Source organism: Brachyistius frenatus, unplaced genomic scaffold (genome assembly GCF_029030835.1).
Source record: "Brachyistius frenatus isolate BFR_SWC_R1_liver_20210118 unplaced genomic scaffold, ASM2903083v1 Contig_2, whole genome shotgun sequence".
In the NCBI taxonomy this organism is placed as follows: Eukaryota; Metazoa; Chordata; class Actinopteri; family Embiotocidae; genus Brachyistius; species Brachyistius frenatus.
This window is the reverse complement of record NW_027210601.1, coordinates 4,822,501-4,848,169: the sequence shown is the minus strand read 5'-3', so window position 1 is coordinate 4,848,169 and position 25,669 is coordinate 4,822,501. Positions and strand designations below refer to the sequence as shown.

General features: G+C 39.4%; 2 protein-coding genes across 4 annotated transcripts in view; one reads left to right on the top strand and one right to left on the bottom strand.

Moving 5' to 3' along the window:
• The window catches only part of ccn4a (cellular communication network factor 4a), a 34,035-nt gene extending 19,474 nt beyond the window's left edge, over positions 1 to 14,561 (top strand). The window contains exons 1-6 of one of the 3 annotated variants that reach the window (XM_069695119.1): positions 7,548 to 7,601; positions 8,473 to 8,577; positions 10,254 to 10,542; positions 11,509 to 11,763; positions 13,051 to 13,244; positions 13,357 to 14,561. In XM_069695119.1, coding sequence (XP_069551220.1) covers positions 10,278 to 10,542; positions 11,509 to 11,763; positions 13,051 to 13,244; positions 13,357 to 13,656 — 1,014 coding nt within the window. In that variant the 5' untranslated portion in view covers positions 7,548 to 7,601; positions 8,473 to 8,577; positions 10,254 to 10,277 and the 3' untranslated portion in view covers positions 13,657 to 14,561. Of the gene's footprint in view, positions 1 to 7,121; positions 7,602 to 8,472; positions 8,578 to 10,253; positions 10,543 to 11,508; positions 11,764 to 13,050; positions 13,245 to 13,356 lie in introns of those variants that run through there. The other 2 variants (XM_069695111.1, XM_069695130.1) reach the window with 2 other exon arrangements.
• The window catches only part of ndrg1a (N-myc downstream regulated 1a), a 14,357-nt gene continuing 2,854 nt past the window's right edge, over positions 14,167 to 25,669 (bottom strand). Inside the window, exons 2-16 of the mRNA XM_069695100.1 lie at positions 23,959 to 24,033; positions 23,369 to 23,404; positions 20,346 to 20,451; positions 19,903 to 20,023; positions 19,530 to 19,592; positions 19,367 to 19,427; positions 18,643 to 18,729; positions 18,444 to 18,500; positions 18,184 to 18,287; positions 17,994 to 18,050; positions 17,822 to 17,873; positions 17,323 to 17,370; positions 16,807 to 16,842; positions 16,449 to 16,500; positions 14,167 to 15,729 (exon numbers count right to left, since the gene is read on the bottom strand). Of these exons, the coding sequence (XP_069551201.1) occupies positions 15,470 to 15,729; positions 16,449 to 16,500; positions 16,807 to 16,842; positions 17,323 to 17,370; positions 17,822 to 17,873; positions 17,994 to 18,050; positions 18,184 to 18,287; positions 18,444 to 18,500; positions 18,643 to 18,729; positions 19,367 to 19,427; positions 19,530 to 19,592; positions 19,903 to 20,023; positions 20,346 to 20,451; positions 23,369 to 23,404; positions 23,959 to 24,015 (1,197 nt within the window). The 5' untranslated portion in view covers positions 24,016 to 24,033 and the 3' untranslated portion in view covers positions 14,167 to 15,469. The remainder of the gene's footprint in view (positions 15,730 to 16,448; positions 16,501 to 16,806; positions 16,843 to 17,322; positions 17,371 to 17,821; positions 17,874 to 17,993; positions 18,051 to 18,183; positions 18,288 to 18,443; positions 18,501 to 18,642; positions 18,730 to 19,366; positions 19,428 to 19,529; positions 19,593 to 19,902; positions 20,024 to 20,345; positions 20,452 to 23,368; positions 23,405 to 23,958; positions 24,034 to 25,669) is intronic.

The following is a 25,669-nucleotide window of genomic DNA, read 5'->3' as shown; positions in this document are numbered from 1 at the left end:
GTAACATGATTCCTGTCATTTCTGTCATTCCTGGCATTCCTGCCTGATGTTTTTAACTTTAGAATTTACTTTGTCATCAGTGTGCAAGGTATCAAGTCAGTAATGAACAGTGCTCACGTTCCTTCATCAGAGTCCAAGAGAAGAATTTTACATAGCTATTTCTGCTATTTAAAAGTGATTGTATTTCATTTGTTTTTTTTGTATTTGTCTTCAACTTTAGACTCGCCCTTTTTACTCAAGTGGTTTATTTGATTTTCAGGATGACACATCAAAAAGTAATTCAAAGCTATCTTATTTGTAAGATAAAACTGATAAACTCTGAGGTACTGTCAATAGTAGAGACTGGAGTCATTTGTAATGATAAAACAAAAACACTTGAGGCCGTAATTCAACTGTCAGCAGCCACATGCGTTGTGGAGAATCTGACCCCGGGGTCACAACTATATTTACGGACTTTGTTTCTAACTTTCATGTGCTGTGTAGTAGTATATTTCATGGTTGAATGCAGACATCGCTGAGGAGACATCCACTGTGTGCAGATTGTATTTCACCCTGTGTAATTGTCCTCTATTTTTTCCCATTACCAACTTTACAGAGCAGGACAACTAAACCCACACAGAGCTGTGCTCGATTTTTAATCCCGTCTGGCTTCACTTCAGTTTGAGAAAATACGTTCAGCCACGATGTCTCCAAGATCCCCCTAAACCTTTTACATTTTTCAACTGATGGACCAGATAAGGGTGCCTGTACTCTGCCTCTGATTCTAATCTTTTTATCCATTTCCTTTTGCTATTGATGGCACATCTGATTCTCACAACCTTTCAAAACGTAGACCTTCAACTTAAAATGTGCTGTCACATTTCAATGATACAATGGCTTCCCGTCTAAGTCCATTCAAACGTGGGTTATTTGGGGAATTTGTGATTCGCAGCCATCGACTTGATAGTATTGACTGATTCCATGACTGTTGAGGGGATGCTTTGCTCATGTAAGAGATCTGGCATTAAGGCCTGAGAAATCCTCAGAGTCATTTAGCCCCATCAATCATTTAGATACGCACAGGATCTAGAGGGATTGTGATAAATAGTTGGTGAAAAGTCCCAGCAGAACTCTGATCGTTGTACCCATCTGTGACTTAGATTGCACTTTGAGTCAGTTCTTGGCTGCAAATGAAAGCTCTTCACAATCACACATGCTGAGGTCAGCCATTTAGAGACAGAGGGCAGAGGACAAACTGTGGCATATTTATGTTTTTTTAAAACAATGTCGCCACAGAGCTAAAAGGAACTCAAGCCGGTGTTTGGTTTGAATTACAACCAAACACATACTGAGCTGAAATGTATACACCTCACTGGGCTGCTTATTGTTGACCTACACACAGATGCCCTAAAAGACAGCGTTTGTTAAAAGCCATGATCTCAAGAGCACCTGGGATCTTGCAGCATCCTTAATCCCTCGCTTTGACTGCATGTCACCTCTCGCCTGCTAAAAGCCCAACAAATGAACAAAAGCTGCAAAAAGCTGGGTGCGGGTGTATTGTCATGAGTTTACGAGATGGATGCAATGTGAAACTTAGCTTGCGAACGGCTTCAGACAGACACACACAGACATTCATTTGCACATACATGCAAAGGAATACTGTATAATGCTTATAGGCTGGTAAAGTACCAGCATGGACAATACATTAACAGAAGACATGTCTGGGCCCGGACTTCAGTCAAGTGACAAGGCTGATGTGATGTGTGGAATTTCAGCTTAAATTACCTGTATTCACAACGATGTTGAATTTTCAATAACATGAAACTTTGTACAGCACTGAAATATTCCTGTTGGCCAATCACATTTTATTTCTCTTCCTTTCATTTTTCAGGTTTTGTTTGTTCATAATCAAGAAAAAAATACCCAAAAGTTCAAGTTTTTTTAGTTAAAAAGTTAAAGCTGAACCAAACCAAAAGCTAAAAGACAAGAAAACAACAATTTTAATTTTAAAATATGTCTTGGACTTCAGAATGGGCCCTTAAATTTCGTATTGCTGTTAAGATTAATGCTGTCTTAATTGATCTGTTGGGTATGAAAAAAAAATCATACTATAGCATGTCGTCCAAATTATGAAAAGCAGTCGTCCAACAGTCGTCCAAAAACAACAAAAAAGTATGTCGTCCAAAATTAGAAAAAATTTCATGCATGTTGTCCAAATTATGAAAAAAAAAATCATAATATAGCATGTTGTCCAAATTGTGACAAAATAGTCATACTACAGCATGTTGTCCAAATTATGAAAAAAAAGTCATACTATAGCATGTTGTCCAAATTATGACAAAATAGTCATACTACATACAGCATGTTGTCCAAAATTTGAAAAAAAAAAGTCATACTATAGTATGTCCAAATTATGATTAAAAAAAGTCATACTAAAGTATGTCATCCAAATTATGACAAAAAAGTCGTCCAAAATATGATAATTTTTAAAGTCATAAAATCAAAAGTTTAAATTGTGGACTTTAAATGGCATTATTTTGAGCATGGTTGCTATGAGCTGTACATGTCTTTACTTGGCCAACAATGCCACAGGTCAATAGTCATCAATTACTCTGTATTACATGGTAAACAGTACTCACTAATGCAACCATCAAGAGAGACTGCTGACTATTAAACTGCACTAAGTTCATGTGGGACTCTTGTATCTGTTCAGCCAGCAGATGTTTTCCTCAGTCCAGGAGACTCAGACCACAGCTATATAAAGACAGTATAATTACTGGACCAGTCTGAGCACAGCCTGCCATGCCCTTTCTCTGTCACACACACACACACACACACACACACACACACACACACACACACACACACACACACACACACACACACACACACACACACACACACACACACACACACACACACACAAACAAGCCACTCCTATAGTTTATGCAAGGCCACATATAGCTCACAAAGTTCATGTCTGTCAAGTTTATAGGAATAGTTTGAGGATTTGGGAAACACACAAATTAGCTTTTTTTGCTGAGATTTTAATGATGAGAATTTCACCATGCTTGCGACTGTAAACTACATATGAAGCTCACACCAGCAGGCAGTTACTGTAGGTTAGTGGAGCCCACATCATTTTCAGTTTATGCAAAGCCAAGCTAACTGCCTGTCTGTGGGAGCTTTATATCCCGCAGACATCAAAACAGTTTCCCAAAATGTTGGACTGTTCCTTTAAAATGCATGGCTATAGTTACTGCCTGATTTGAGCATTTTTTGCTGTAATTTTTGTTTGAATTGTTCTTTTTTAATTTATAAGTTACTCTAATCATTGCAAACTTTCATTTTAGTGGTAATACTGGGTTTATGTTTTTAACGAGGATTTGTTTTTCTGGTTTTGAGCTGCTGTATTTGAGGCTGTGGAGGAAACATACTCTTCTGTTTCCAGCAGTTCACAATCTATTATGAGTCTGCTAGCTGCGAAGGAGTGATGTGATATTCCGAAAATGTTCCCACACTAGTAGTGTGCTACGAAGGAGCTTTTTTTTTTTTTTATGCATCACCTCACCAGTTTTTGGTCGCCTCTAGGTGTTGTAAACTCATTCTTCCATTCTAAGGAGGATTACCGACTCCATCTTGACTTTGAAGCTCTAAGATTTCCAAAACACAGTTTTGACTTCAAGGCTTCTCTGTGAGTTGAGGGGATTTTAATGAGGGGATTTTCAGTTTGACCGCCTATGCAGGACTCGAGTCATAGATGGTCAGCTCCTGTAATCAGGCCATCTGTCACACTGTTTATACCTGGTGTTTCACTGTCTACATCCCTCCCATGGGGTAGATACTGCACAACACTGAGGGGGTGATGTATTTTATTCTGGCACCCATACAGGGTTGTTGAGCACTCTGGGGTTCACATACTAATATACAGTACACAGTGGGTCAGCGAATAGCAAGGTTGACCTTGACCTTTTGTGTGCCCAGATTGCATGTCTCAACCCAGGCTTTCAGTATATGCAAATCAAATGGAGACATAGCTAACCCCTGAAATGAATAAATGAGCAACAGAAACGTGTCTGCATTTGTAATGCACGCTGGAGTGAAGGGAATAATTTCACATTTTTGGCAATTCGTTCATTTATTTTCACGGTAAATACTATACGACCAATGGGCAGTTAGCATAGCTTAGCATGACTGTAAACACAGGGAAACGGTCACAAAGTATACTTACCAGTACTTTTAAAGGAGACTAATTAACATGTTATATTTTGTTTACTATATTTGGTGACGAGACTGCACTGCTAGTGCATAACAAATTGTTGTAGTCACAGTGACCTCACGTCTGTACGATCGTTATGAATGTGATGACATTTTATATCTAAAGGGTTAAAGGTCAACTTCCCTCTGACATCATCATTTTCTGCAGAAACACTTTCCTTTTTCAACACCTAAACTCAGGAACCGAAGGGCAGATTAGGACCATATTCTACATTTGGTCGGATACTCAATTGGTGACACTAATCTTGGTTGTCCACCTTGATATGCAGCAACATTTGTATTTGAAACATTGTCTACTGTCTGTCAGCTGTATTGACTAAGCATGTATGTCGATGTAAAGATTCCTTCAAAGGCTTCATTATAGTATTCATTATAGTCTTTTCTATATTAAGTTAATCTAATCACTGCTAGACTAATTTAGTGGACAGATACGGTGTCAATTTTCTCCTCCAATTCCCTAAACTAAGAAGCATATTTTATACGTCAAACTACTGGTCAACAAACAAATGTATACAAGCAGGTTTGTCCTGTTTTTGCATCATAAATGTGAAAGCAAAATAAATGTAAAGGTCATTATTCTCTAAATATCTGAGTTCTTTGTTTCTGCCCTCACTTAAACATCCACTTTAAACTTCAACTGAATCACTAAACACCCTGAATTCAAGTCAGCTGACAAACTGAGCCTCATATCCACTTCATGTGAGAGCAGAGCGATAATCGGATCAGACCTGGCTTTCATTATGATATATTTTTGTTAAATGCAGCAAAATAATGAAAAGAAGACCACAGATGATTTGGCACAGACCAATGGTTTGACTGAAGTCACCCACAGTGATGATGCATACTGAAGGTCTGTGTAAAGCTCTGCAGTTAATACTGCTATCATATCAGAGTGGAAAATCATGCAGACATGAGACACGAGAGTCTGGATGATCTGCGGTTTGAAACTTTTCTGTCTCTGTTTCAGTGGAAGATGGCAGGGCTCGTGGTGTGTGAGAGAGCCAGTTTGTGACTGACAAGTGTTGAAAAGCAAGAGGATTAAAGACAGAAGGAAAGAGACAGCCTGATTAAGTGAATAATGCACTGTAAATCACAAAGATTTCTAAATAATCTTTGTAAATGAGGGATGAAAGAACTTCTTCTCAAGGTTTGCGGCTGTCTCAAAATTACTGTCACCGATCATGAATGTTTGTCTGTTTTTAGTTTGTTCCTCATTTTAGTCACTTATAGATAGAAACTTTTATAAATAAGCTCTTACCATTTTCAGCTTGTATTTTAACACATTTTCACTTAAAGATAAAGCAACAGAGGCACAGATTTAGAAGTGTTTTGGTGTATTTGGTCTTTAATCATATTACCTTGTGTAACTGAAACAAGGCTGATAATGTTTATGTACATTGGGTATTCATTCACAAAATTAAAAGACTAACAACACTGCTCCTATGAACATTTCTTTAAAAGAATGTAATGTTTTGAACCAAAACTGGCTCTTTGGGGGCGAATCAAACACTCTCAAGTGAACAAATGAAGAAATTGTCCTCTTTCTGCAACTGGATAAAACATTTCGGCCTGAGTCAATATAATGCTGTTGTGGTTACATTTTCAAAAACACGGCTTTTTGAGGCCCGTGTTCTAAATAATGTCGGAATTTTTTTCAGATGGACTGCCAGAAAACTAATAAGAAAGAGGGACTTTAGCTAACAACACCAAAATGACGAGTGGAAAAAATGTTTGATGGGAGTCTTTGGAGCCTCTGGCTTTTTAGAGCCAACCCCCAGCGGCCCTCGGTGGTATTGCATTGTATGGCTATTCTGCGTGACAGAAACAAGAGCATTATTGACAATATGTCAAAAAAAAAAAAAAAAAAAGACTAACTAAGTCAAAAAAAAGAAAAGAAACCTGAGAGCTTAGAACAGGTAAAGCATTTTTTTTTTTTTTTAAATGCCAATGAACTGAACTGGAGGTGGATGGAAGTGGACTGGAGTAGGAGAAAGGAGAGGGAGGGGGAGAAAGGAGGAGGAGCAGGGCTTAACAAATATGGAAAAGTAAAGAGTGGGAGAAATTGAGCTCGAGAGAAAGAAAGCAACCGGGAGAAAGAGAGAGAGAGTGGGCACATTGTGCTGTGGAAGGGTTGGGTCATCTCGGTCAGAGCAGAGAGGGAAGCGCTGCTCAGATCAGCTCAGAGGCTGACAGCTCAGTGACAGGGATTAGAGGACTGCCTGTAAATAATAGGGGTTCAGACCTGGGGCACCTTGGTCATTGACAAAGTGCTCATTTCTCATCCATCCCTCTTTCTCTATCTCTCTCTGTTGCCTCCGGAGGCAAACTCTCTCAGGCTTTTGGTCATTCTGAGTGATCCTTTCATCAACAGACCAGTAGCAATGTGTTACAGCGAGAAATAAGACATTTTCCATGTGGTTGAACAGCATTGTAAAATGGAGCTTCTTTTTTTTTAGTCCTCATCTGTAACATCTCAAAGTGAAACAGTCAAATTTCCAGGAAACTGGAAGGAAAGCAAAGTAGCAGACTCCTCAATAGATGACATCATTGATTTAGAGTGAACATCTGGGGGCCAGACACAGTGAGAGCCTGAAAATACACACAGTAGGTAAGAGGTAGGAAACCCGTGTAGTGGATTTATTCAAATACTGTTAAAAGCGCCGCAGTTCAGATAGCTTTATTTTCTTGGAACCTATAGCTGGGCCATTAAAGGTAGAGGTGTTAAAGTGGGATGAAAATGGGCTGAGATCAGCGATTCTTTAGGGCTTGATTAGAAAATAACAATCCCAAATTAGCAACATTAAAGGGAAAGAAAAAAAAACCACATTCAAATGATTGCAATTTAGCACAGTAAATATGACACAATGAGCAAAGTCAAGAGCAAATAAACCAAATGCAAAAATAAAAAAAAAAAAAATGAGCAGGATCATAAGTCTACAATGAAAGAGATGTGTGATCTAAATGACAGTGAGTAACAGTAACAGTGTCAGAGAGTCCTTGCAGAGTATCTTTCAGACACGCCCAAACCACCAGTGCTCCTAAGAGGAGGCGCGGGTGAAAGTGGAGCGGAGGGAAAGAAAGGGAAACTGCCAGAAGTATGCGGGACTCGTCCTTTCAGACCTTACGTCAGCCGGGACTCTTTAACAGGCCGTCAGAGCAGGTCCGGACGCAGACAGAGGCGCGCAGAGATGTCATCGACGGGACGAGGATGTAGCACACCTGGGGAGAGCGGCGTGTCGCGCGTTTAATCACGGAAATCATTCTGGATTCAATGCATGTGCAGCTCCGCATCAGTGATGAGTTGGCTCCTGTTGTGGATTCTAACAGCAGCCGGGATTCAACAGGTGGGACGGAGGAGGCATTTCTCAAATATGTTTTTTTTTTTTTTTTTTTTAAATGCGCAAGCTGCATATTTCACTCGGTTTTAGGATGCGGGAGACTTGTCAGTTATATTAATATAGGCTAATTATTAAAATGTGCATCTCTGCAATTTGAAAGCGTCACTGTTTCTAGTTACATCATGAGAAGCTACGTAGCTTCTTATGGGGACTTGCAGTCTGTTTTTAGAACCTCAGTAGCTTTTAGTGACGGCTTAGGTTTTTAAAAAAAATTTTATTAGGTTTTTGTTTTTATGATAACAGACTTTCTAGCATATTTTCCTGTGTTATTTATGTTGGGTTTTTTTTTTTCTTCCTTTTTGTGCATTCTTCCACAAATTATTCCCACACGGTCATCTTGTGATCCCCTCAAAAATGTTAACGTTTTCTTGGCGTTTGACAGAATAGACCAGGCCACAATCATTTGAATAGACTAACTGTCCTGAATATAGCCTTTAAATTGATATCTCGGAAGACAAGTCATTATCGTCCTCAATCATTTTGGGGTGAATCTGGCAGTGTGTGATGCTGGCTGTTGTCATCCTGCAGGTTCACTTTCCACCGTTTGCTATATTTTAGTGCCACCTTGCGGTTATTTAGAGAACAGCTTTTCCAATGGCTTTATGTGTCACTCATGATCTGTATTTCCGTTGCAATCATTTGAGGGAGGGGGAGGGAGAGGGGGGACTGGAGCCTATCCCAGCTCACCTTGGGCAAAGAGGTTGCCAGTCCATCACAGGGCCAACACGTAGCGACAGACGGAAACAAACACCATTCACACCTAAGGGCAATTTGTAGAACCACCAATTAAACTGATGTGCATGTTTTTGGATGGTAGGAGGAAGCCAGAGTACCCGGAGAGAACCCACGCAGGCAGAGGGAGAACTTGCAAACTCCGCACAGAAAGGCCCGGGCCTGGATTTGAACCCAGAACCTTTTCACTGTGAGGCGATGATGCTAACTACTTGTGTAAATCATAAAGCCTAAATCTGAACATTTCGAGACCACTAGATCATTTTTTTTGTCTTGCTCGGTTTTCTTAAACGTTTCTCTGATTAATGTAGTGCTCAGTTACTTTCACCTTTTCCTGACACAAACGCACACAAGGAAAAATATCTTAAATAAAAGTAATGCAAAGATAGATGATATTAAGGTTGATGATTACATTAAGCCGAGCCCAAGCTTTCATAATTAACTGAAGAAACACACACTTTCTCTGATCCCCATTCTTGGTGAGAGCTCTATTTGTTTCTTTTTTTTCCCTCTGTAAAATTAGCCTGATGGCTGGAGGCTAAATTAACTCCTCTGAGAATGGCTTAGTGGCACAGCGGCGATTAAAACTAATTTATCTGCATTAGCTTTCAAGGCCATACAGAGTAGTTATTAATATGGCCATAATTCCACTGAAGGGCTGAGAACAAGCTCTGAAAAATGACACAGGCTACGCCATGTTTAAGATGATTAAGCATGTTTTCTCATTAATTGCGGCTTAAGTGTGTATGCTTGTCTTTTATGGATGGGCAGCTCCTTACTGCTGTTCTAAGCATATGGCTCATGTTATGATTTATGACTATACGGGCAGTATGTGACCTCCAGTCAAATGTTTCACTTCTTGGTAGTTATGATGGACATGGTGTCTGCTACAGCTGCAATCTTAGTCATAAAGATCCTTCATTATGCTATTACTACAAAACTGACCTGTAGTGTAACACCCTGTTCTCAAAACAAAAATAATTAAATTTAGACTCACAAGTGTGCCATTTGTTGTTGAAAAATAAATTGTAAATCAGAAACACAAGTTTCCTGGGCTGAAACTCGTGCATCCACCGTCTAAAACTAAATCTCTGAGCACTGGGCCGTTAATGTTCCTCGTGTGGCCTGTTACCCTGAGAACATCTGCTTTTAAGAGCTGCAAAGGTCTTTACTGTGTGATCTTGGCTACACAGAGCAGCTTATAAGAGTCAAAACACACTGATGGGGAGAAATTAAGTTTCATTGGCAGGATTTTCTAAGTGTTCAGCACAGTTACAGATATTAAACATGGTGATGGGACACCAGTGTTAAGTACGTACAAAACTAGTCCCTGACATTGATTTAATAAGATTATCTCCTCCATGTGTTTAATTCATTTTTATAGTCTTATCTAATTCATTGCACAGCATGACCACATGTTAGCCTTAATGCAGGCAGTGAAGCAGAAGTGTACTATAAATAAGGGATTTTAGACCTTTCAGATCAATTACTTACTCAGACAGGGTTACCAAAGAGGGCTGGATATGAAAGGATTCAGGATTAAGGATATTAAGAATATTGCCTCGCCACAGGGGATCAAATACCTTTCATGCAATAAAAGATGGCATTTTGGCCTTGCACAACCACACCGAAACAGCAGCTACTGAAGCTGCTGATACCACATTTATATAAAGGCTTATTTATGATGATCTAGAGGTGAATTATATGCATAATACAAATGCTAATTTATTTCTGTAAAATGGTTAAAAAGTTAACTGCATATCATGATTAAACTACATATATTTTAAAAGGAAGTTGGTGTTCACCATATTAATCTCACTATACAGCCTTAATTTGCTCATGCTCTCTCCACTTTCCCCTCTCCAGGCCTACTCCCTGAATTCCACTGCCATGCCGCCTGCTGCAGCCATCACATCGCCATCTGCAGACCTGTACATCCGCAGGCAGTACTGCAAGTGGCCCTGCGAGTGTCCGGAGGTCACCCCCAAGTGCCCGCTAGGCGTGAGCCTCCTCATGGATGGCTGCGACTGCTGCAAGACCTGCGCCCGGCAGGTGGGAGAGGTGTGCAACGAAGCAGACACGTGCGACTACCACAAGGGACTGTACTGTGACTACAGCTCGGACAAGCCTAGGTACGAAAAAGGAGTGTGTGCATGTAAGTGTCACTCAAACAACTGATTTTACACAGAAGGAAACTAAGTTCATTTTTCAAACAGCAGCACAAAATACAAGTGACCAGATTTGAGTTAATCAGGTGTCTGCTGACACATGAACTCTGGTTATTATATTAACAGTTCAGGGGCTACTGGGTAGAATACTAAGGCTTTATAATGTTGCCTGTTTTTTACCGTATGTCTTTCACTTATCAAACTATTGTGAAAAGTACATTACAAAATAGTTACGTGGAAAAATGACTAATATTTGCAATTCAAATAATAATGTGATCAGGAAAAGACATGATTCATGTTTTATTTTCTGTGCTATTATTTACACAGCACTTATCATTGATTGATTGATTGATCAATGAGGCAGTTTATTCCATTCTCTTATTAAATCATAGTGATTCTTGTCACTCATACTAACTGAACAGGTTTTTATTTTCATTGACACAGACTGTGTTGAGGAAATGCTTACCTTACTCTGAAACTTGTACTATTGTTTAAAATACATATGATTTATTATGTGATTTCAGGTTGTTTTTTGCCTCTAATTGTATTTTCATTTAAAGCTGTTAGAAAAGTTTTTTTATACAAATAGTTGCCTGTTTATTAGCTACACTTAACTAAACTCAATGCAGTCTAATACAACACTTCTGCAATGAATCCTACCTTCACGAAGTTAAAATGTTTTCATCTAAGCTGTTTTAGGAAGGTGTTTATTCAACTGTATGATCTCTTTGTAAGCCACATTTTGCTGCGCTATCAGACTAATTTGTTTTACATTGACAGATGTTTGTATTATTTTTGTCTACCCCAGTTATATTAACAATGACAGCATATATAAAATAAATATTTCCCTGTATAATACAACACGGTTTAACAGCACCACACATTTTCATGTGTTTGCAGTTTGCCTTGTATGTCTTTATAATATGTGACTGCTTGTCGTCCCTCTCTGCCAGACATGGTGGGAACAGGCTGTGAGCATGATGGTGTGATCTACCGTAATGGGCAGAGTTTCAAGCCCAGCTGCAAATACCAGTGCGTGTGTGTAAACGGTGCCATCGGTTGCGTGGGGCTGTGCACAGAGTCCCAGCCTCCCCGAGTGTGGTGCCAAACCCCGCGGCGGGTCAAAGTGCGTGGACAGTGCTGCGAGCAGTGGATCTGTGATGAACCCAAGAGAGGGCGAAAGACAGCTCCACGGCATGCAGTGGAGGGTAGGACGCTTTGGTTGTACAACTGCCAAATCCCCTAATGTCCCTCCGGCTCAATGAAATTCACCACATTTTACGGTTCAATTTGAGTCAAACGGAATTCTTAAAGTAGGGAATAAAATTGGAATTTATTTAAAAACAAATTCCCAAGCTTTTATTCTGACAGTTTAATTCCTTTATAAGCATACATATATGTATATACACAAACTCTCAAGTTAAAGGACTCCTTAGAAAAAGATTTACACGAGTAGATGGAGATCTCTGAGCAACTATGTGTATAACTGAATGTATTTTATGTAAAAATGTAAAACAAAAGCATGCGGAAAAACTCTTACTGACTTCGTATAATTTGAATGTGGCTCTCATGAAGTCTGTAGATAATGTGAATATAGTTTGTCATCCAGGATAATCATGAGGTTAGTGTGTGCGTGTGCGTGCGTGCGTGTGCGTGTGCGTGTGTGCGTGTGCGTGGGCGTGCTCAGCCAGGGACAGACCAATCCTTTCCTGTGGAAGCCCTCACACTGTTTTTGGGTCATGTCCAGTTTCCAGTCGTTTAGTGTAGCCGTGCTGCGGAGGCAAGAATGTCAACCAAGATCTCTTTGTGTTGCGCAAGGGAACAAATTAGATCCAGACTACAAGGCAGACAAAATGTAACAATTTAGATTCAAAACAGATGCAATACAAATGGTTGCAATTTTACTTTGCAATTTATGTATTCTCAACCATTACAAATGCAGGAACAGCAGGTGCTGAATAAAAGTGTTAAAACAAAAACCAGGTTACTTCTTTTTGTCAGGTATATTTTTGTTGTTGAAAGCTTAACCTGTCAATGTCAAACATTTAACTATATGGTTGAAATCATTAGACAGTACTATATAATTATTGTAAAAATATTTTGCTAATCAATGAATTGGTTATGTAATTTATTTTTTTTTTTAAGTACAAAAAATTCTGGTTCCAGCTTCTCAAATTCCAGCTTTTTTTCTGTTTTATACAATTTTAAATTTAAATTGCTAGTCCAAAAGAAAAAGCTGTTTGATGACATAACTTCAGGGTCAAGCATGCCATGATAGTCATTTTAAACTATATTGATCAAACAATCGATTGAGGAAAATTAATTGCTAATAAAAAAAAATTGTTAGCTGCATGTGTAACAGTAATTCATTATTTGTTGTTCAAATTTGTTCATTAGTTGTGAATCTGCAAGGCTCAAAGCTTTAAATTGTAGTAAATACTGTTTTTAAACATGTCGTGATCTATTTGCCTCGTTCTCTGTCTCTGCTGATCCAGTTTACCCAGCAGAGACCAGGAGCTGGCACAAGAACTGCATTACCCAGACTACCTCATGGAGCCTCTGCTCAAAGACCTGCGGCCGCGGCCTGTCCATGAGGATCTCTAACGCCAATGAGCAATGTGAGCTGGTCAAAGAGTCTCGTCTTTGCAACCTGCGTCCATGTGAGGTCGACATCACCAAACACATCAAGGTAGTAGTTCTGCATCTTAAGCACGGTAAAATGATGGTAGTATAAAACCATTTTTATAAAAACTTAGTGTTACCGTGATTTTAAATGTTTTTATTCTATGCCATCCCCACAGCCAGGAAAGAAATGTCTGAACATCTATAGGGAAGATCAGCCCTCAAACCTCACCATCTCTGGCTGCACCAGCAAGAAGCAGTACAGGCCCAAATACTGCGGCGTCTGCACGGATGAGCGCTGCTGCATCCCCTACAAGTCCAAGACCATCGACGTGGAGTTTGAGTGTCCCAATGGGACGGGGTTCACCTGGAAGATGATGTGGGTGCAGGCCTGCTTCTGCAACCTTAGCTGCAAAAACCCCAACGACATCTTCGCCGAGTTGGAGAGTTACTACGGTTACCCAGAGGTCATGAACTAAGTAGTGACGTGTGAGTTATGCTGTCGTAAGCATTCTTAACTTTTTCCTTACTTCTTTTTCTTATGCAATGTTTTGTATTTGTAACGAGTTTGATCAAGGGACTTTCTTATGGTCTTTTTTTCCTATTGGAAAAAGTTGTAAATATGAAATACAATATGTATGTGTCTCCAGAATGCATTCATAAAGCATGGTGTGCTTTTGAAGAATATTTGAAGAACTTTTTGCAAATGAAAATATTCAACAGGGCATGTGAAATATTGAAAGTCTAATTTATTTATGTAGCTTTTTGCATATGTAATAACATATGTCATGTTCTTGGGATGTTCTCAAGAACAGCCAAACATTGCTTTTCTTAAAACTCACCATGTAGTCAGTGTACTTGTGTATATTTTCTCATGTATTTCATAAAATTGTTTTATGATAAAAGTTAAAAAAAGGAGAGCTGGACTGAGATGCCTTATTTCTAAGATTACATCTTCAAATATGCAACAAAGACACAATCAGGGAAGATCTGTTACAAGTTTTTTATTGTAATTTTTTTAATAAATACAAACTGTTATGTTGTTTTAATGCTTTTTCTACAGCATTAGACGGTTTTGCATCACATCTTTACAAAGCTGTATATGTGTTCTACAAAGTAAAATGTTGCTGTAGTGCAAGTAAAATACAGGAGTAGAAGGTTTAGGGTAAGTTCTATGGCTGTCCTTGTGTTAACATGTGGCCCTAGCTCTTCACTCATCCAAAGAAATCCACAACCACATAGGAGCATCACGTCTTAAAAGTGAACAATTCCATGGCACATCTTTGTTCCTTTGTGCTTGATTGCATAGAAATCATCATAAAAAAGAGGATAAAAAAAGTTTTGTCTGAAGCTATGATCCATTAATAAAGCATATGATGTAAAAGCCTTTTGAATTTGCATTTCAGTGTTTTGATTAATGAGCAGACAGTCTCAATGATCGTTTGATTCCTTTTCTTTTCTTTTTTTTTTAAACTGCATGTCACCTGTGAACAAATGTAGGAAGTTGTTAAAATAACAGACATCTTTTGAAAAGAACTCAAGGACATTTGCAAGATTAAACAATATTTCTTGCTGAATATACATGATGTATGTGTAGTCTGTCCCTTAATTTTCAAAGTTACATATGCAATTTGAGCCAAACACCCTTTTTTATGTATCCAAATGTCTCCCTATTCTCTCTCTCACATCTACAAATCTGCTCCTACGCACAAACGACAACACTTCAAACATGGAAAATAAAAGAATAAATCATCAAACAATTACAGTGAGGACAGAAAACAGACAATTACAGCCAGGTATAATCGAGAAAGCTGTGTCAATGTGGTAAAAATTTATAAAAACAGGATGGGGGAATGCTGAAATGGATATTAATTGTTTTAATGTATGAGAGATACATTATAAGCTGGTATACTTTTAGCTACAGCTTTCTCCGACATTCTCTGCTTCGGTATCCCCGGATGCTGCGTTGCACCTAACTACACTCTCAATTGACCTCAGATGAGCTCAGAAACATTTCCTGTTGGGATATTTTTTGAGTTGTTCTGAATGACAAAACATGCTTATGGTTGGCCTGAACCACCTACATAAAAGACATGTTTCCTAATTGGGGGCATCTCAGCTGCACTGAAAAGTCTGCAGGTGAGGGTCCATTGTGCGTTTTTACAACTCCAGGTATGCTGTCCCTTTCTACATCAGTGTGTATGTGCGTAGGAATGTGAGTGTGAATTAGAGGCAGCACAGCACAAACCAAAGGGACTTTTGGGTTTGGGTGTCTGGTGAGTGGAGGGTCACTTAGCAGGACACTTCGGTGGACTTGGGCACAGCTTGGTCCACGTTGTTGTTGGCCGTGCCGTCCATGGCGGCGTCTGTGTGAGAGCGGCCCTGCTGGTTGTCAGCTGTGTGGCTGCGGCTGCGGCTGCCCTCGTTGGTGTGCGAACGGGAGCGGTTTCCCTCACTGGTGTGGGAGCGGGAGCGGTTGCCATCGAAGGAAGTGACGCTGGAGCCGGAGGCGGTGCGGGAGCGGACCAGGCGGGTCATGCTGGCAGAGGGCACTGAGGAAGAGGAGGGGGATTTGGTAAATATTTTGAGCCAGAAGTGGAAAAATGACTAAATATACATTTGCATTTCTGAGGTACTTGTGCTGTAAGTATTTTAATTTCATGTTAGAACATTACCATCATTAATATTATGCTGAATAGGAAAGATTAGGAGTATTTTAGTTGACTGCATTAATTACTTTGCAGATAAATATTATAAAAACCTAAAATGAGCATATCAAATTCCATATATTGTTGAAGTAAAGGAAAACATCCCACAGCATGCAAGTCACTAAAACGAGCCCCAGTTTAAATCAACAACTTTATCAATATTCGAAATCTGTTTACATAAAAATGATCACTAATGATTTTTAAATGGAAGGGAAAATGTAATGCAAATCTGGTGAGGCCTTTTACTTTACTTTTATGTAAGTAAAGTATCTGAATACTTCTTCCACCACTGTTCTCAGTGCACTCTGTAGTACAATAAACATCTGGGAGTGGGGAGCATAAGGTGAACAGTAATGCAAAAGGTCTTTATCTCACCACAAGGTGGCAGAAAACTCGTCTTTAACAGATTGAAGTCTGTAAACACTCTTGGTACTTTAGAGGTCAAGAGTACTTAAGTGCAATGTCTCAATCTTTTATACTTTGGTGCAGTGCAGCTCTCAGATATGTTATGGTTAGATTTGCATCTACCAACAGAAAAAACACTGAATGTCTTGTGTACTTACTGTATCCCATGCCCTGAATGAAGTACTTGAAAGCTTCTGTCAGTTTGCCAGGCTGCAGAAAAGAGCACAAGAAGGCAGATAATCAGTCTTTTTTTCTATTTAAATAACATCGACATCTCATTGAGTGGCTTACTGCTCAGGGTCTCAGATATGGCAGCTGCTATGAGCAGGTGCTGTGCAATGTGGAGGATTAAAACCTGACAACTGTGGATTAATACCCTTAAGTGCCTCCTTCTTATGCTATCCACCCCTCCACTTGACCCTCTGTGCCAATTCTCAAGCCCTGTCCATCCTGCTTTATAACATTATTGTCTCAGAGCTTTTTTCTTTCCTGTTTTTGTCACACAGACATACACACCTGGTCGACCTGGGGCATGCCACCGCAGTCAGCCATCTGGAGAGAGGAGGGAAAACACAATAGAGGCCATTACAATTTAGCAAGTTGCCGCTTGTACATTCGCATGGCAGTGGCCATGCTCCATTACCCCCCATTAGGGCCAACAGGTCCCATTTGAACACACTGAACACCTTGTCCCTGTTACCTCCAGTCAGTGTTCCTCTAGACTCCGAACAGTTAACCCCAATAAATGGCACCCATTTTAGGTCTAACAGCCATTTGGTTGTGGACCATAAAAGGTTGCCATAGGCCAACATAAGTGGGTCAGTTGCAGCAGATTGCATCATCGTCACAGGCGACATGCGTACGCATTCAGCTGTAACACCTGTGGTTAATATGTTACCAGGTAAATGCTGAGCCACTGGAATCTTATCAACTGATGCGTTTCCATCAAGGCTAAATTATAATCTGAATGAAAATATGGGACAGGAGGTGCAGGGTAGAGGGCAGGACAGTGGGCAAAAAATAGGCTCTCACCTTAAGCAGGGTAGTCTTTGTGGGGTCAAGCTTGGTGTTGCACTCAACCTGTGGGTACAAATCAAACAAATATGTTACGTATCTTATGATATGTCATCAAACTGCAGATAAAAGGCTAACAAAACATTATAAAATACATTTATTTTTTAACTTGACAATATAGTTCACTTTTAATTGTTAATTGTATGGCCAATAAACACTAATACATTTGTAACACTGTTCTAGAGCTAAAAGCAGAAACAGCTACACAAACATCTCTTAACATTAACAGATCAAAACTACCCTGCTTAACTAGATTTTTGTTCCCAACGCTGTTCTTGCCTAAAACATGTTAAACTGTCGTCCTTTTGCGTTTAATCTTGCATATCTCTTGGATTTAAACAGAAGACTGAAGTGAATGGAAAACACGTCCAGCACAAGTTAACAGTGTTAACGGTGGTGGGGAGTGTAATCATTAGCATTGTTTAATGGCTGTGTGGATGTTTGTGCTTCAACTCACCACAGCCTCCACAGCAGGGGAACTGTCGCCGACCACGAGCAGAGAAGGGCACCTGGAAGAGGGACACACATAAAATCACATATTTAACATTCATCAAATGTTAGAAATTATATTGTCATTTAAATTTAAAATAAATAAATAAATAAACTAATTTTGCCAGATAACAACTTACTTGAGGGTTCTGACAATGCTTCCAGGAACCGGCCTCTCAATTTCCAGATCCCTCCGACTGTAGAGAGACACTTCTGTTAGTGTTCAAGAAATCTTAAACAAATCTCAGTTTTAATTTATTACAAATTTTGACATGCAAACATGCTGTTGATTCTTTGATTGTGAGTGTAGTCTGGCTTTGCTGTGCTTACCTCTCGTAGGACTTGACAAAGAGATGCAAGTTAAACTGGTTCATGTCGTGCATAATGTGGTGGTGGTATGTTCCGATTAAGTCATGGTTGTTGTGGATTTCCTCCTGTGGTGACCAAAAGCAAAATGTGTTTAACTCACAAAGATAAAAAAAAAAAAAAAAAAACTAGAAACCTAGTTCCAGACCACAGAGTTTTTTTAAGATCCTCATAAGATTTAGATAGAATGCACAAAGACCTTTTAACAGAATTTGAGTCTGTACCTTTCCAAAGAGGTGGCCGATGAGCATGTCAGGCATGGCATGGGTCCAACCGCTGATCTAAGGTTTGACACAAAAGTCATGTTTAGCTTTAACACAGCATTTACCTTTTGGTTAGCTCTTTAAAGTTACCAGTTATTTTTTTGGTAATTCTTTAGGTGTGAGTATATATAAGCTTTTGACAGGGATTTGTGTGTGTTACCTTGTGTGCAGCCCAATCCATCCATCCCTCAGCACATGGGTTGATGTTGATGAGCAGCAGGCCCTCTACCATGTTTGGGTAGTCCAGCTAAAATACACAAAGCATGAAAATTTTAATTATTATTATTTTACTGTAACACACAATGAGGCATTTAGCAAGATTTATGTCCAAAAACTGGTTTCGCCTCTGTCTGCCAAAGTTTTGGTAGATCATAAGGGCATTTAACTATCTGCTTCACGATTGTATCTGATTATTTTCTAATTATTTGATTTTATAGTTGCATTTTTGTTTAATTAAAATTGTGTGGCATATTTTGTGTTACATGTCAATATTGCTGCCTATCCTGGACAGGTTAGATTGTTAATCTAAATCTCTTTCATTTAAAAGCGGTATTGTACAATACAATACAATGAGTATTAAATAAAACACATTGAAACCATGATGTACAGTATAGTATTAGTTAGAAAGAAGGCTCCTGCAAGGAGTTAAAAGTTGTATCTTTCAGTGTTGTGTCAACACAGTGAGACTTCCTATTGAGCACAGTGTTAGTGTTGCGCTGATCTGGTACATTCCTGAGGCTTTTATGGCTCAGCAGGCTCAAGCAATAAGCAGTGCTGTATTGCCAATATCAGCAAAAAGCAGAAACACATTAGCTGGTAATCCTGGAGTGATTAAAACTCTAAAATTATTAAGCCTGATTGAGAGGGCAAAGGGGAAAACTTACAGCGAATCTGGTCAGAATGTAGGACCCGGCTCCAATGCCCATTCCAATAACACTCTTCAGGCTGGGGTGCACAAAAATACAGGAATACTGTTAGAACAAATGGTTGGAGAATATCTTTAATGTAAGAGGGAACTGTCAGAGTGAAAACGGCAGGTCAACATACCCAAAGTGCTTCAGCACCAGAGGGAGAGTCTCAGACAGTTGGTCCATAGAAGGATACTCATATCTGGCAAACAAAACAAAAAATTAGTTTTCACTTTAATAATAGCCATTATCTAATCATCTATGTTGTTATCAGCCTCTGACCGCCAGCAGTGTCCCAGTTTTCACATTAAGTTCAGGTAGCATTAACATGAGGCTAAGTCGCACCATCAAAGTGGATATTAGGCGAAACAAGATAAACACCTGTTTCTACAGCGCATTTGTCAAATTAGGTCGCCTAAGTGTATCTGCAGTGATCTACCTGTCGAGTCAAAGGTCACAGATTGCTTGACACACGTCAGGTATCCAAGTGTGTTTGTATGTGACTGGCTCACCCAGTGGAAAAGGTTTTAGCTCCCTCGTGCTGCCCCGGGGCATCAACGTGGCACACAGCGAAGTGCTGCATGATTTCTGACATGTCCTCATGGCTGAAGAGCGTGTTCCAGCAGGTTTTGTCTGAAACACAGTAAAAAAAAAAAAAAAAAAGGAGGCAGAGGTGGGTAAGTGATACTTGGCAAAGAGGAAAAACAGACCTCAAGTAAGAGACATGAAGAGTTTGTTTAACATGTAGGCCTTGTGTTTTGCAGGATTTGACTCTATCATAAAAATCTGTCAGTAACATTAGAAGACAGTAGATACAGTGCTGCAATGGATAACAATATGAAGTTAGCTCAGTGAACTTAATCTGATCCCACGTGGTACAGTAATTCAAAACAACCCAGGCTTTAGGCACAACAACAGATGTTTCACTCAGAGCAGAACAAAGAGACGGGCTTACGGTTCAGTCCAATGTCATGGAAGGAGAGGATGACTGGTCTTTCCCCTTTGGGAACCCCCTTCATTGTACAGTGAATTCTGCCATGAGGAGTCTCCACATCATGCTCCTATTGATCCAAAAACATATGACCAAGTTTAAAATAAAATGCATGGACATGACATAAACAACTTAAAAATACTGTGTGATTATATGAAGGAAGTCAGCCCGAACTTCTAAAAGCTGAGAAATATGTCACATCTTAATACTTAATGCACGCATTTTAAATATAGTTAAATGACCAGCATTACATCACAATAAAAAAAAATGTAAAAAAAATTGCATGAAATGAGAATATTATAGGACCTTCATTTATGTACTCCACACAATCCTTCATTATTGCCTCATCAAAATTCTGAGCTTTTTTAGTTGCTTAATTTTTCTAGCTACTTTTCCAATTAAATTTCACAGATTACAATCTGTTATTATTATTTCTAATAATTGCCCGAATAATAATTATTATTATTCCCAATGAGCCACCAAAAAAATACATAAAATATCAAACCATTCTCAATTTAGCACCTATGCTACAACTTTAACTAGAGCCGCCGCTGTCCAGCCAGCAGCATAATCCAATAAATCCACTCAGTGCAAAAATTTCAATAAGGTGTTTTAGTCTACTCACGCTGACTTCAATTTCAGCAACAATCATTTCCACATCAGAATCCTCCAGAACCATGTTTGCAGGAGAGGAGTTGAGCACTGCTCTCTACTGAAAAAAACTGCACGCAGTGGTTCTCTGAGCTATAGATGCAACAATTGGTAAGCCTCTGACGTTCTTTAGTCCTGCACTGAGACCTGCATTTTATACCCCCACTGCTTACCAGTTGGCCTAAGCTCCTGGCCTCCCATGGTGCCTTGCAGGCTGGTCAAAACAAGCTAATTCTAGATGAAGATATCCCTAAATTGGATCAGCCAATGTCAGACAGAGGGGGCATGAGCTACTGTGTTGACATAATGAGTGAGTATGTGTATGTGTACGTGACATGCTGAACGAATGAGTGAGGGCAAAGCAGCAGGCATTACTCATAAATAATTAGGGGTAAAAAAAATGACCATAAAAAAATGTCCCCTTGCGGGATTAATAAAGTATCTATCTATCTATCTATCTATCTATCTATCTATCTATCTATCTATCTATCTATCTATCTATCTATCTATCTATCTATCTATCTATCTATCTATCTATCTATCTATCTATCTATCTATCTATCTATCTATCTATCTATCTATCTATCTATCTCTCTCTCTCTCTCTCTCTCTCTCTCTCTCTCTCTCTCTATCTATCTATCTATCTATCTATCTATCTATCTATCTATCTATCCCTCTCTCTCTCTCTCTCTCTCTCTCTATCTATCTATCTATCGATCAATTATACAATTTCAAAATCTACAGTGAAACATAGCATTAAACCATCTCTCAAGGCTAGAAAGACCTAAACTAAGGCTTTTGATAAGATTTCCTAAAATATGATCCCTATACAGTCACAGTATGGACAATATGAGCACAATATAAGTTATTTCAATGTAAAAACATACACTGAAATGCAGATGTCGACAACTAAATTTCCCCTCTGTGGGATTAATAAAATCTCTTCTATTTTACAAATATTGAAAATTTACAGCATGAAGTGTTTAAAGTTTGTTTACAATTACATACATTGCCAGAAAGTGCATACGTATTTATTTTATTTCAAAGATAAAGTCATTATCTGAGAGAAGAACTATCAGATGATATCTTAAAAAAATTAATCTAAAAATATCAGATAGTCTTTGAGTGCAACTTCCTGTCTAAAAATATTCCTAGTATATAGTTTAATATGTCAGTATCGTTCAATCAAAAACAAACAAACAACAACAACAACAAACCCAACATATGTCCCATAGTGACCTACAAGTCAAGTCACAACATGAGCTATTAGTTGGGTTGGGTTCCACACAGGTTTTGACTGCTTGGGATCTGCTTTAGAAGAACATCCAAGAAGGTGTAAAACCTATTTACTGGATGTAGTGTACAAGGTTCACCACACCTCGCTCCACCCACTCATCACATGTAGGGCACACTGAATATAGGCTAGACAGGCAAGATAATCCTGCAGGGAAACACGTGCGTGTGCGCTTGTAAATGCATATGAATGTTCACTTGCATACATACACACACCCATGACACTCAAAGTGGGAAAATGCATTATCTGCCACTGTTTGCACATATGCATATATTATTAATATTAAAAGCAAGCCCCACATATCGCCAGCCAACTAATCCGATGTCAATAATTGTTGGAAGCTTGGCTGCCACAGACATTTTAAACACTTGCCCTGGATACCCGAGGTCATCCAACTTGTTAGTGTCACACCAAAGTCAGTCAGAAGGAGTTCAGACAGAAATTAGCTCTTTGATGGGACTGACATCAGGGAAACAGATCCCGGCCCGTTTACTGCCTGACCAGAAGACCCATGAGCTCACACATTCTGACCTTCAGGAACGGAAGAACATGTACTTCTCAATGAATCTGTACATGAAAACATGGTGGATTTCTGACAATGAGGAGCTCTGTCTGTGGTGCTGAGACGGCCCCCGATACACTAAGCAAAACCTGTGTGTGCATGTCCTCGAGAGGACAATGAAACTGCTGACGCCCTCTTACAAATCCAGTCCAACGTGTGTCATCACGTTCAGTAGCTGACGGAATTAGTGGAGCCCGAATTAGATTTCTGTCCGTATAAAATCACAGCAGATGAAAGGTCATCACCAAGATAAATGAGACACTGCAGCAGCTACGTTAATTGAGCTGCTGAGTATTTCTTTTAATCAGCCACTAGATGGTACTAGACAAAATAAAATGTATATACAGTATACATTAACACTGTGTGCAAAAACAACCAGTAATTGGTATCATCTATCAGCACAAGATTCAAATGATAAAGCAGGGTAACAACTGGTGGGAATAATAATGCAGGATTGAATTTTTGTGTCTGCAACTGTACCTTGATAACGAGCTGCTGCACAGCTTCTCTCAAGCCCTGCAAGGAGAGAACGGATTGATGAAAGCAGAAAACTAATGCAATTAACTGTAATTAAACAACATGCTTTAATCCAATATCCTGAGGGTGTCATTCTGTCACTGTGCGTATTTTCACATCCATAAATATAATCTTGACTACACAACAATATTCTTTGTAGCACATTAAAAAAATTCAAGTCAAAATTGAAGTGAATGTGAATCATAGAGTCGTATTTTGGTACAGATCTGTGATTTTCTAAACAGATTTTTTTTTGCTGTTTTGTGAAAAATCAACTATTAGAAAAACATATAAAAAAAAGAAAATCTGGCACCTGCATCCTATAATTGTCTGTTTATGTGTGTATTTTGATGCTAGTCTACATGGAGACTAATTATTTTTATCATTAAGTGATAATATATTGATATTCTATGTATCTTACTAAAGCAAGGAGATGCAAAAAGCGTCAAAGGAAACTTTTCAGGTATAAAGCATGCATAATGTAAGTGAAAACATAGTTTTGAGAATACTTTTTAAACAATATTCAATTTGACAATTTTAAGAAGAATACATACCGGCAGTTCCCTGTCCACCAGCAGGGGTTTGGACTCAACAACTTGGATGTCATCCATTTCAAAGAGCTGCAGAGCCTGGGTGACAAGAGTGATCAGAATAGTTAGTGACTGGTTCAACAAATAGTTGTGAGAGTCCGAGCTTTTTTTTAAATGCATGATGGTAATGAGAAGTAAATATGCATTTAGATAATGTAGGAAAAGGAGGTTTGGTTACATATTTGGCTTTTCTAAAACCCTTGAAAAGCACTCTGTGTTCTTTTCAATTAATTCAAATATTTTCACTTTCTCAAATCTCTTTTTAAAAAAGTGAATGTTGGCAGACTGTAGAGGGCTGAGGTGCAGACAATAAGATGACTGCTTGAACTTTGAGGTGGGCATGTTTCCTATCAACACAAAGCCAAGGATACTACCACTACAGCCAGAACACACATATACATGCACACACATGCATGCAAAACATGTAGAGACACAGGAAAATGCATTGCCTTGCAGCTGCAATCTGCAGTGATATGCAGCTCACATAACTGGCCACACCTAGGAACCCCACATGTCAGAGATACGCAGATCAACTGATGATGACACACACAATCACACACACACACACACACACACATACTAACTGACTGGGTACACAGGCAACTGACAGACAAAAGGGAGGTCTAGCACAGAGAAAAAGAGGAAGTGGGATTTCTGAGAAATGCATAAAAACACTTTGTTGTAATTCAAATGTACAACACATGTACTTTAAAGAGAGGGCACTCAAATTGATTAGCCATAGATTTTACAGCAGAAGCAGTCCCTATCTCATATCAGTTTCATGACTGGACATTTATTTTCAAAAGAACAGTAGTCCTTTTCAATGAGAACATTTCAAGTAAAAGAAGAAGACTAGTATAGACAGAGAAGGAGACTGAGAAAGGCAGAAAAACAGAAAAAAAGAGAGACTGTAAAGAGAAGCCAAGCTGTGTGGATCATAATGCTGTGTTGGACAAGAGCAGGCAGTCAGTGACTCTGCATGCAAATCAAATTAGCCAGTTAAGAGAGCTCTTTGTCCACTGGCCTCGGGGCTCCTGAGAGCCAGGGGTTTGCCCTCCTCTCCCCCGCAGCTGAAGAGGGGCACGGCTGACCAAGACACATCCATATACAGGAAGCAACTGATACCCTGGTTCCCATCAAAACATCCCAGCTTCCTTTCAGCTCACTGCTGGCTCTCTGGCTCTGTGCATTTTGCCACTTTTCTCTGTTTGCCTTGGTTTCTGCTTGGTTGCAGTCGCTATGTTTGCTCCTCCAAGGGTTACACAATGTGTTTTGTGCTCTCTGTCTTTCCTGTTTGTCTTTGTAGACACACAAAGCAGAAAATTAATCAACCTTCAGAATTGCTGAGAGGTCGTCAGGGCAAGGTGGTCCTTTCGAGAAAGTGATTAATTATATTTTGAATACAGTTGTCCAGCAGAATACTCCCTGAGCACGCGCACGCACACACACACACACACACACACACACACACACACACACACACACACACACACACACACACACACACACACACACACACACACACACACACACACACACACACACACACACACACACACACACACACACACACACACACACACACGCTCCTCTGACTGGGCGAACAGAGGCTGGTGCCAGCCAGCCAGATCTCACAATGCTGCAGAGGAAGAAGAGTATCCAACAACAGGTTCAT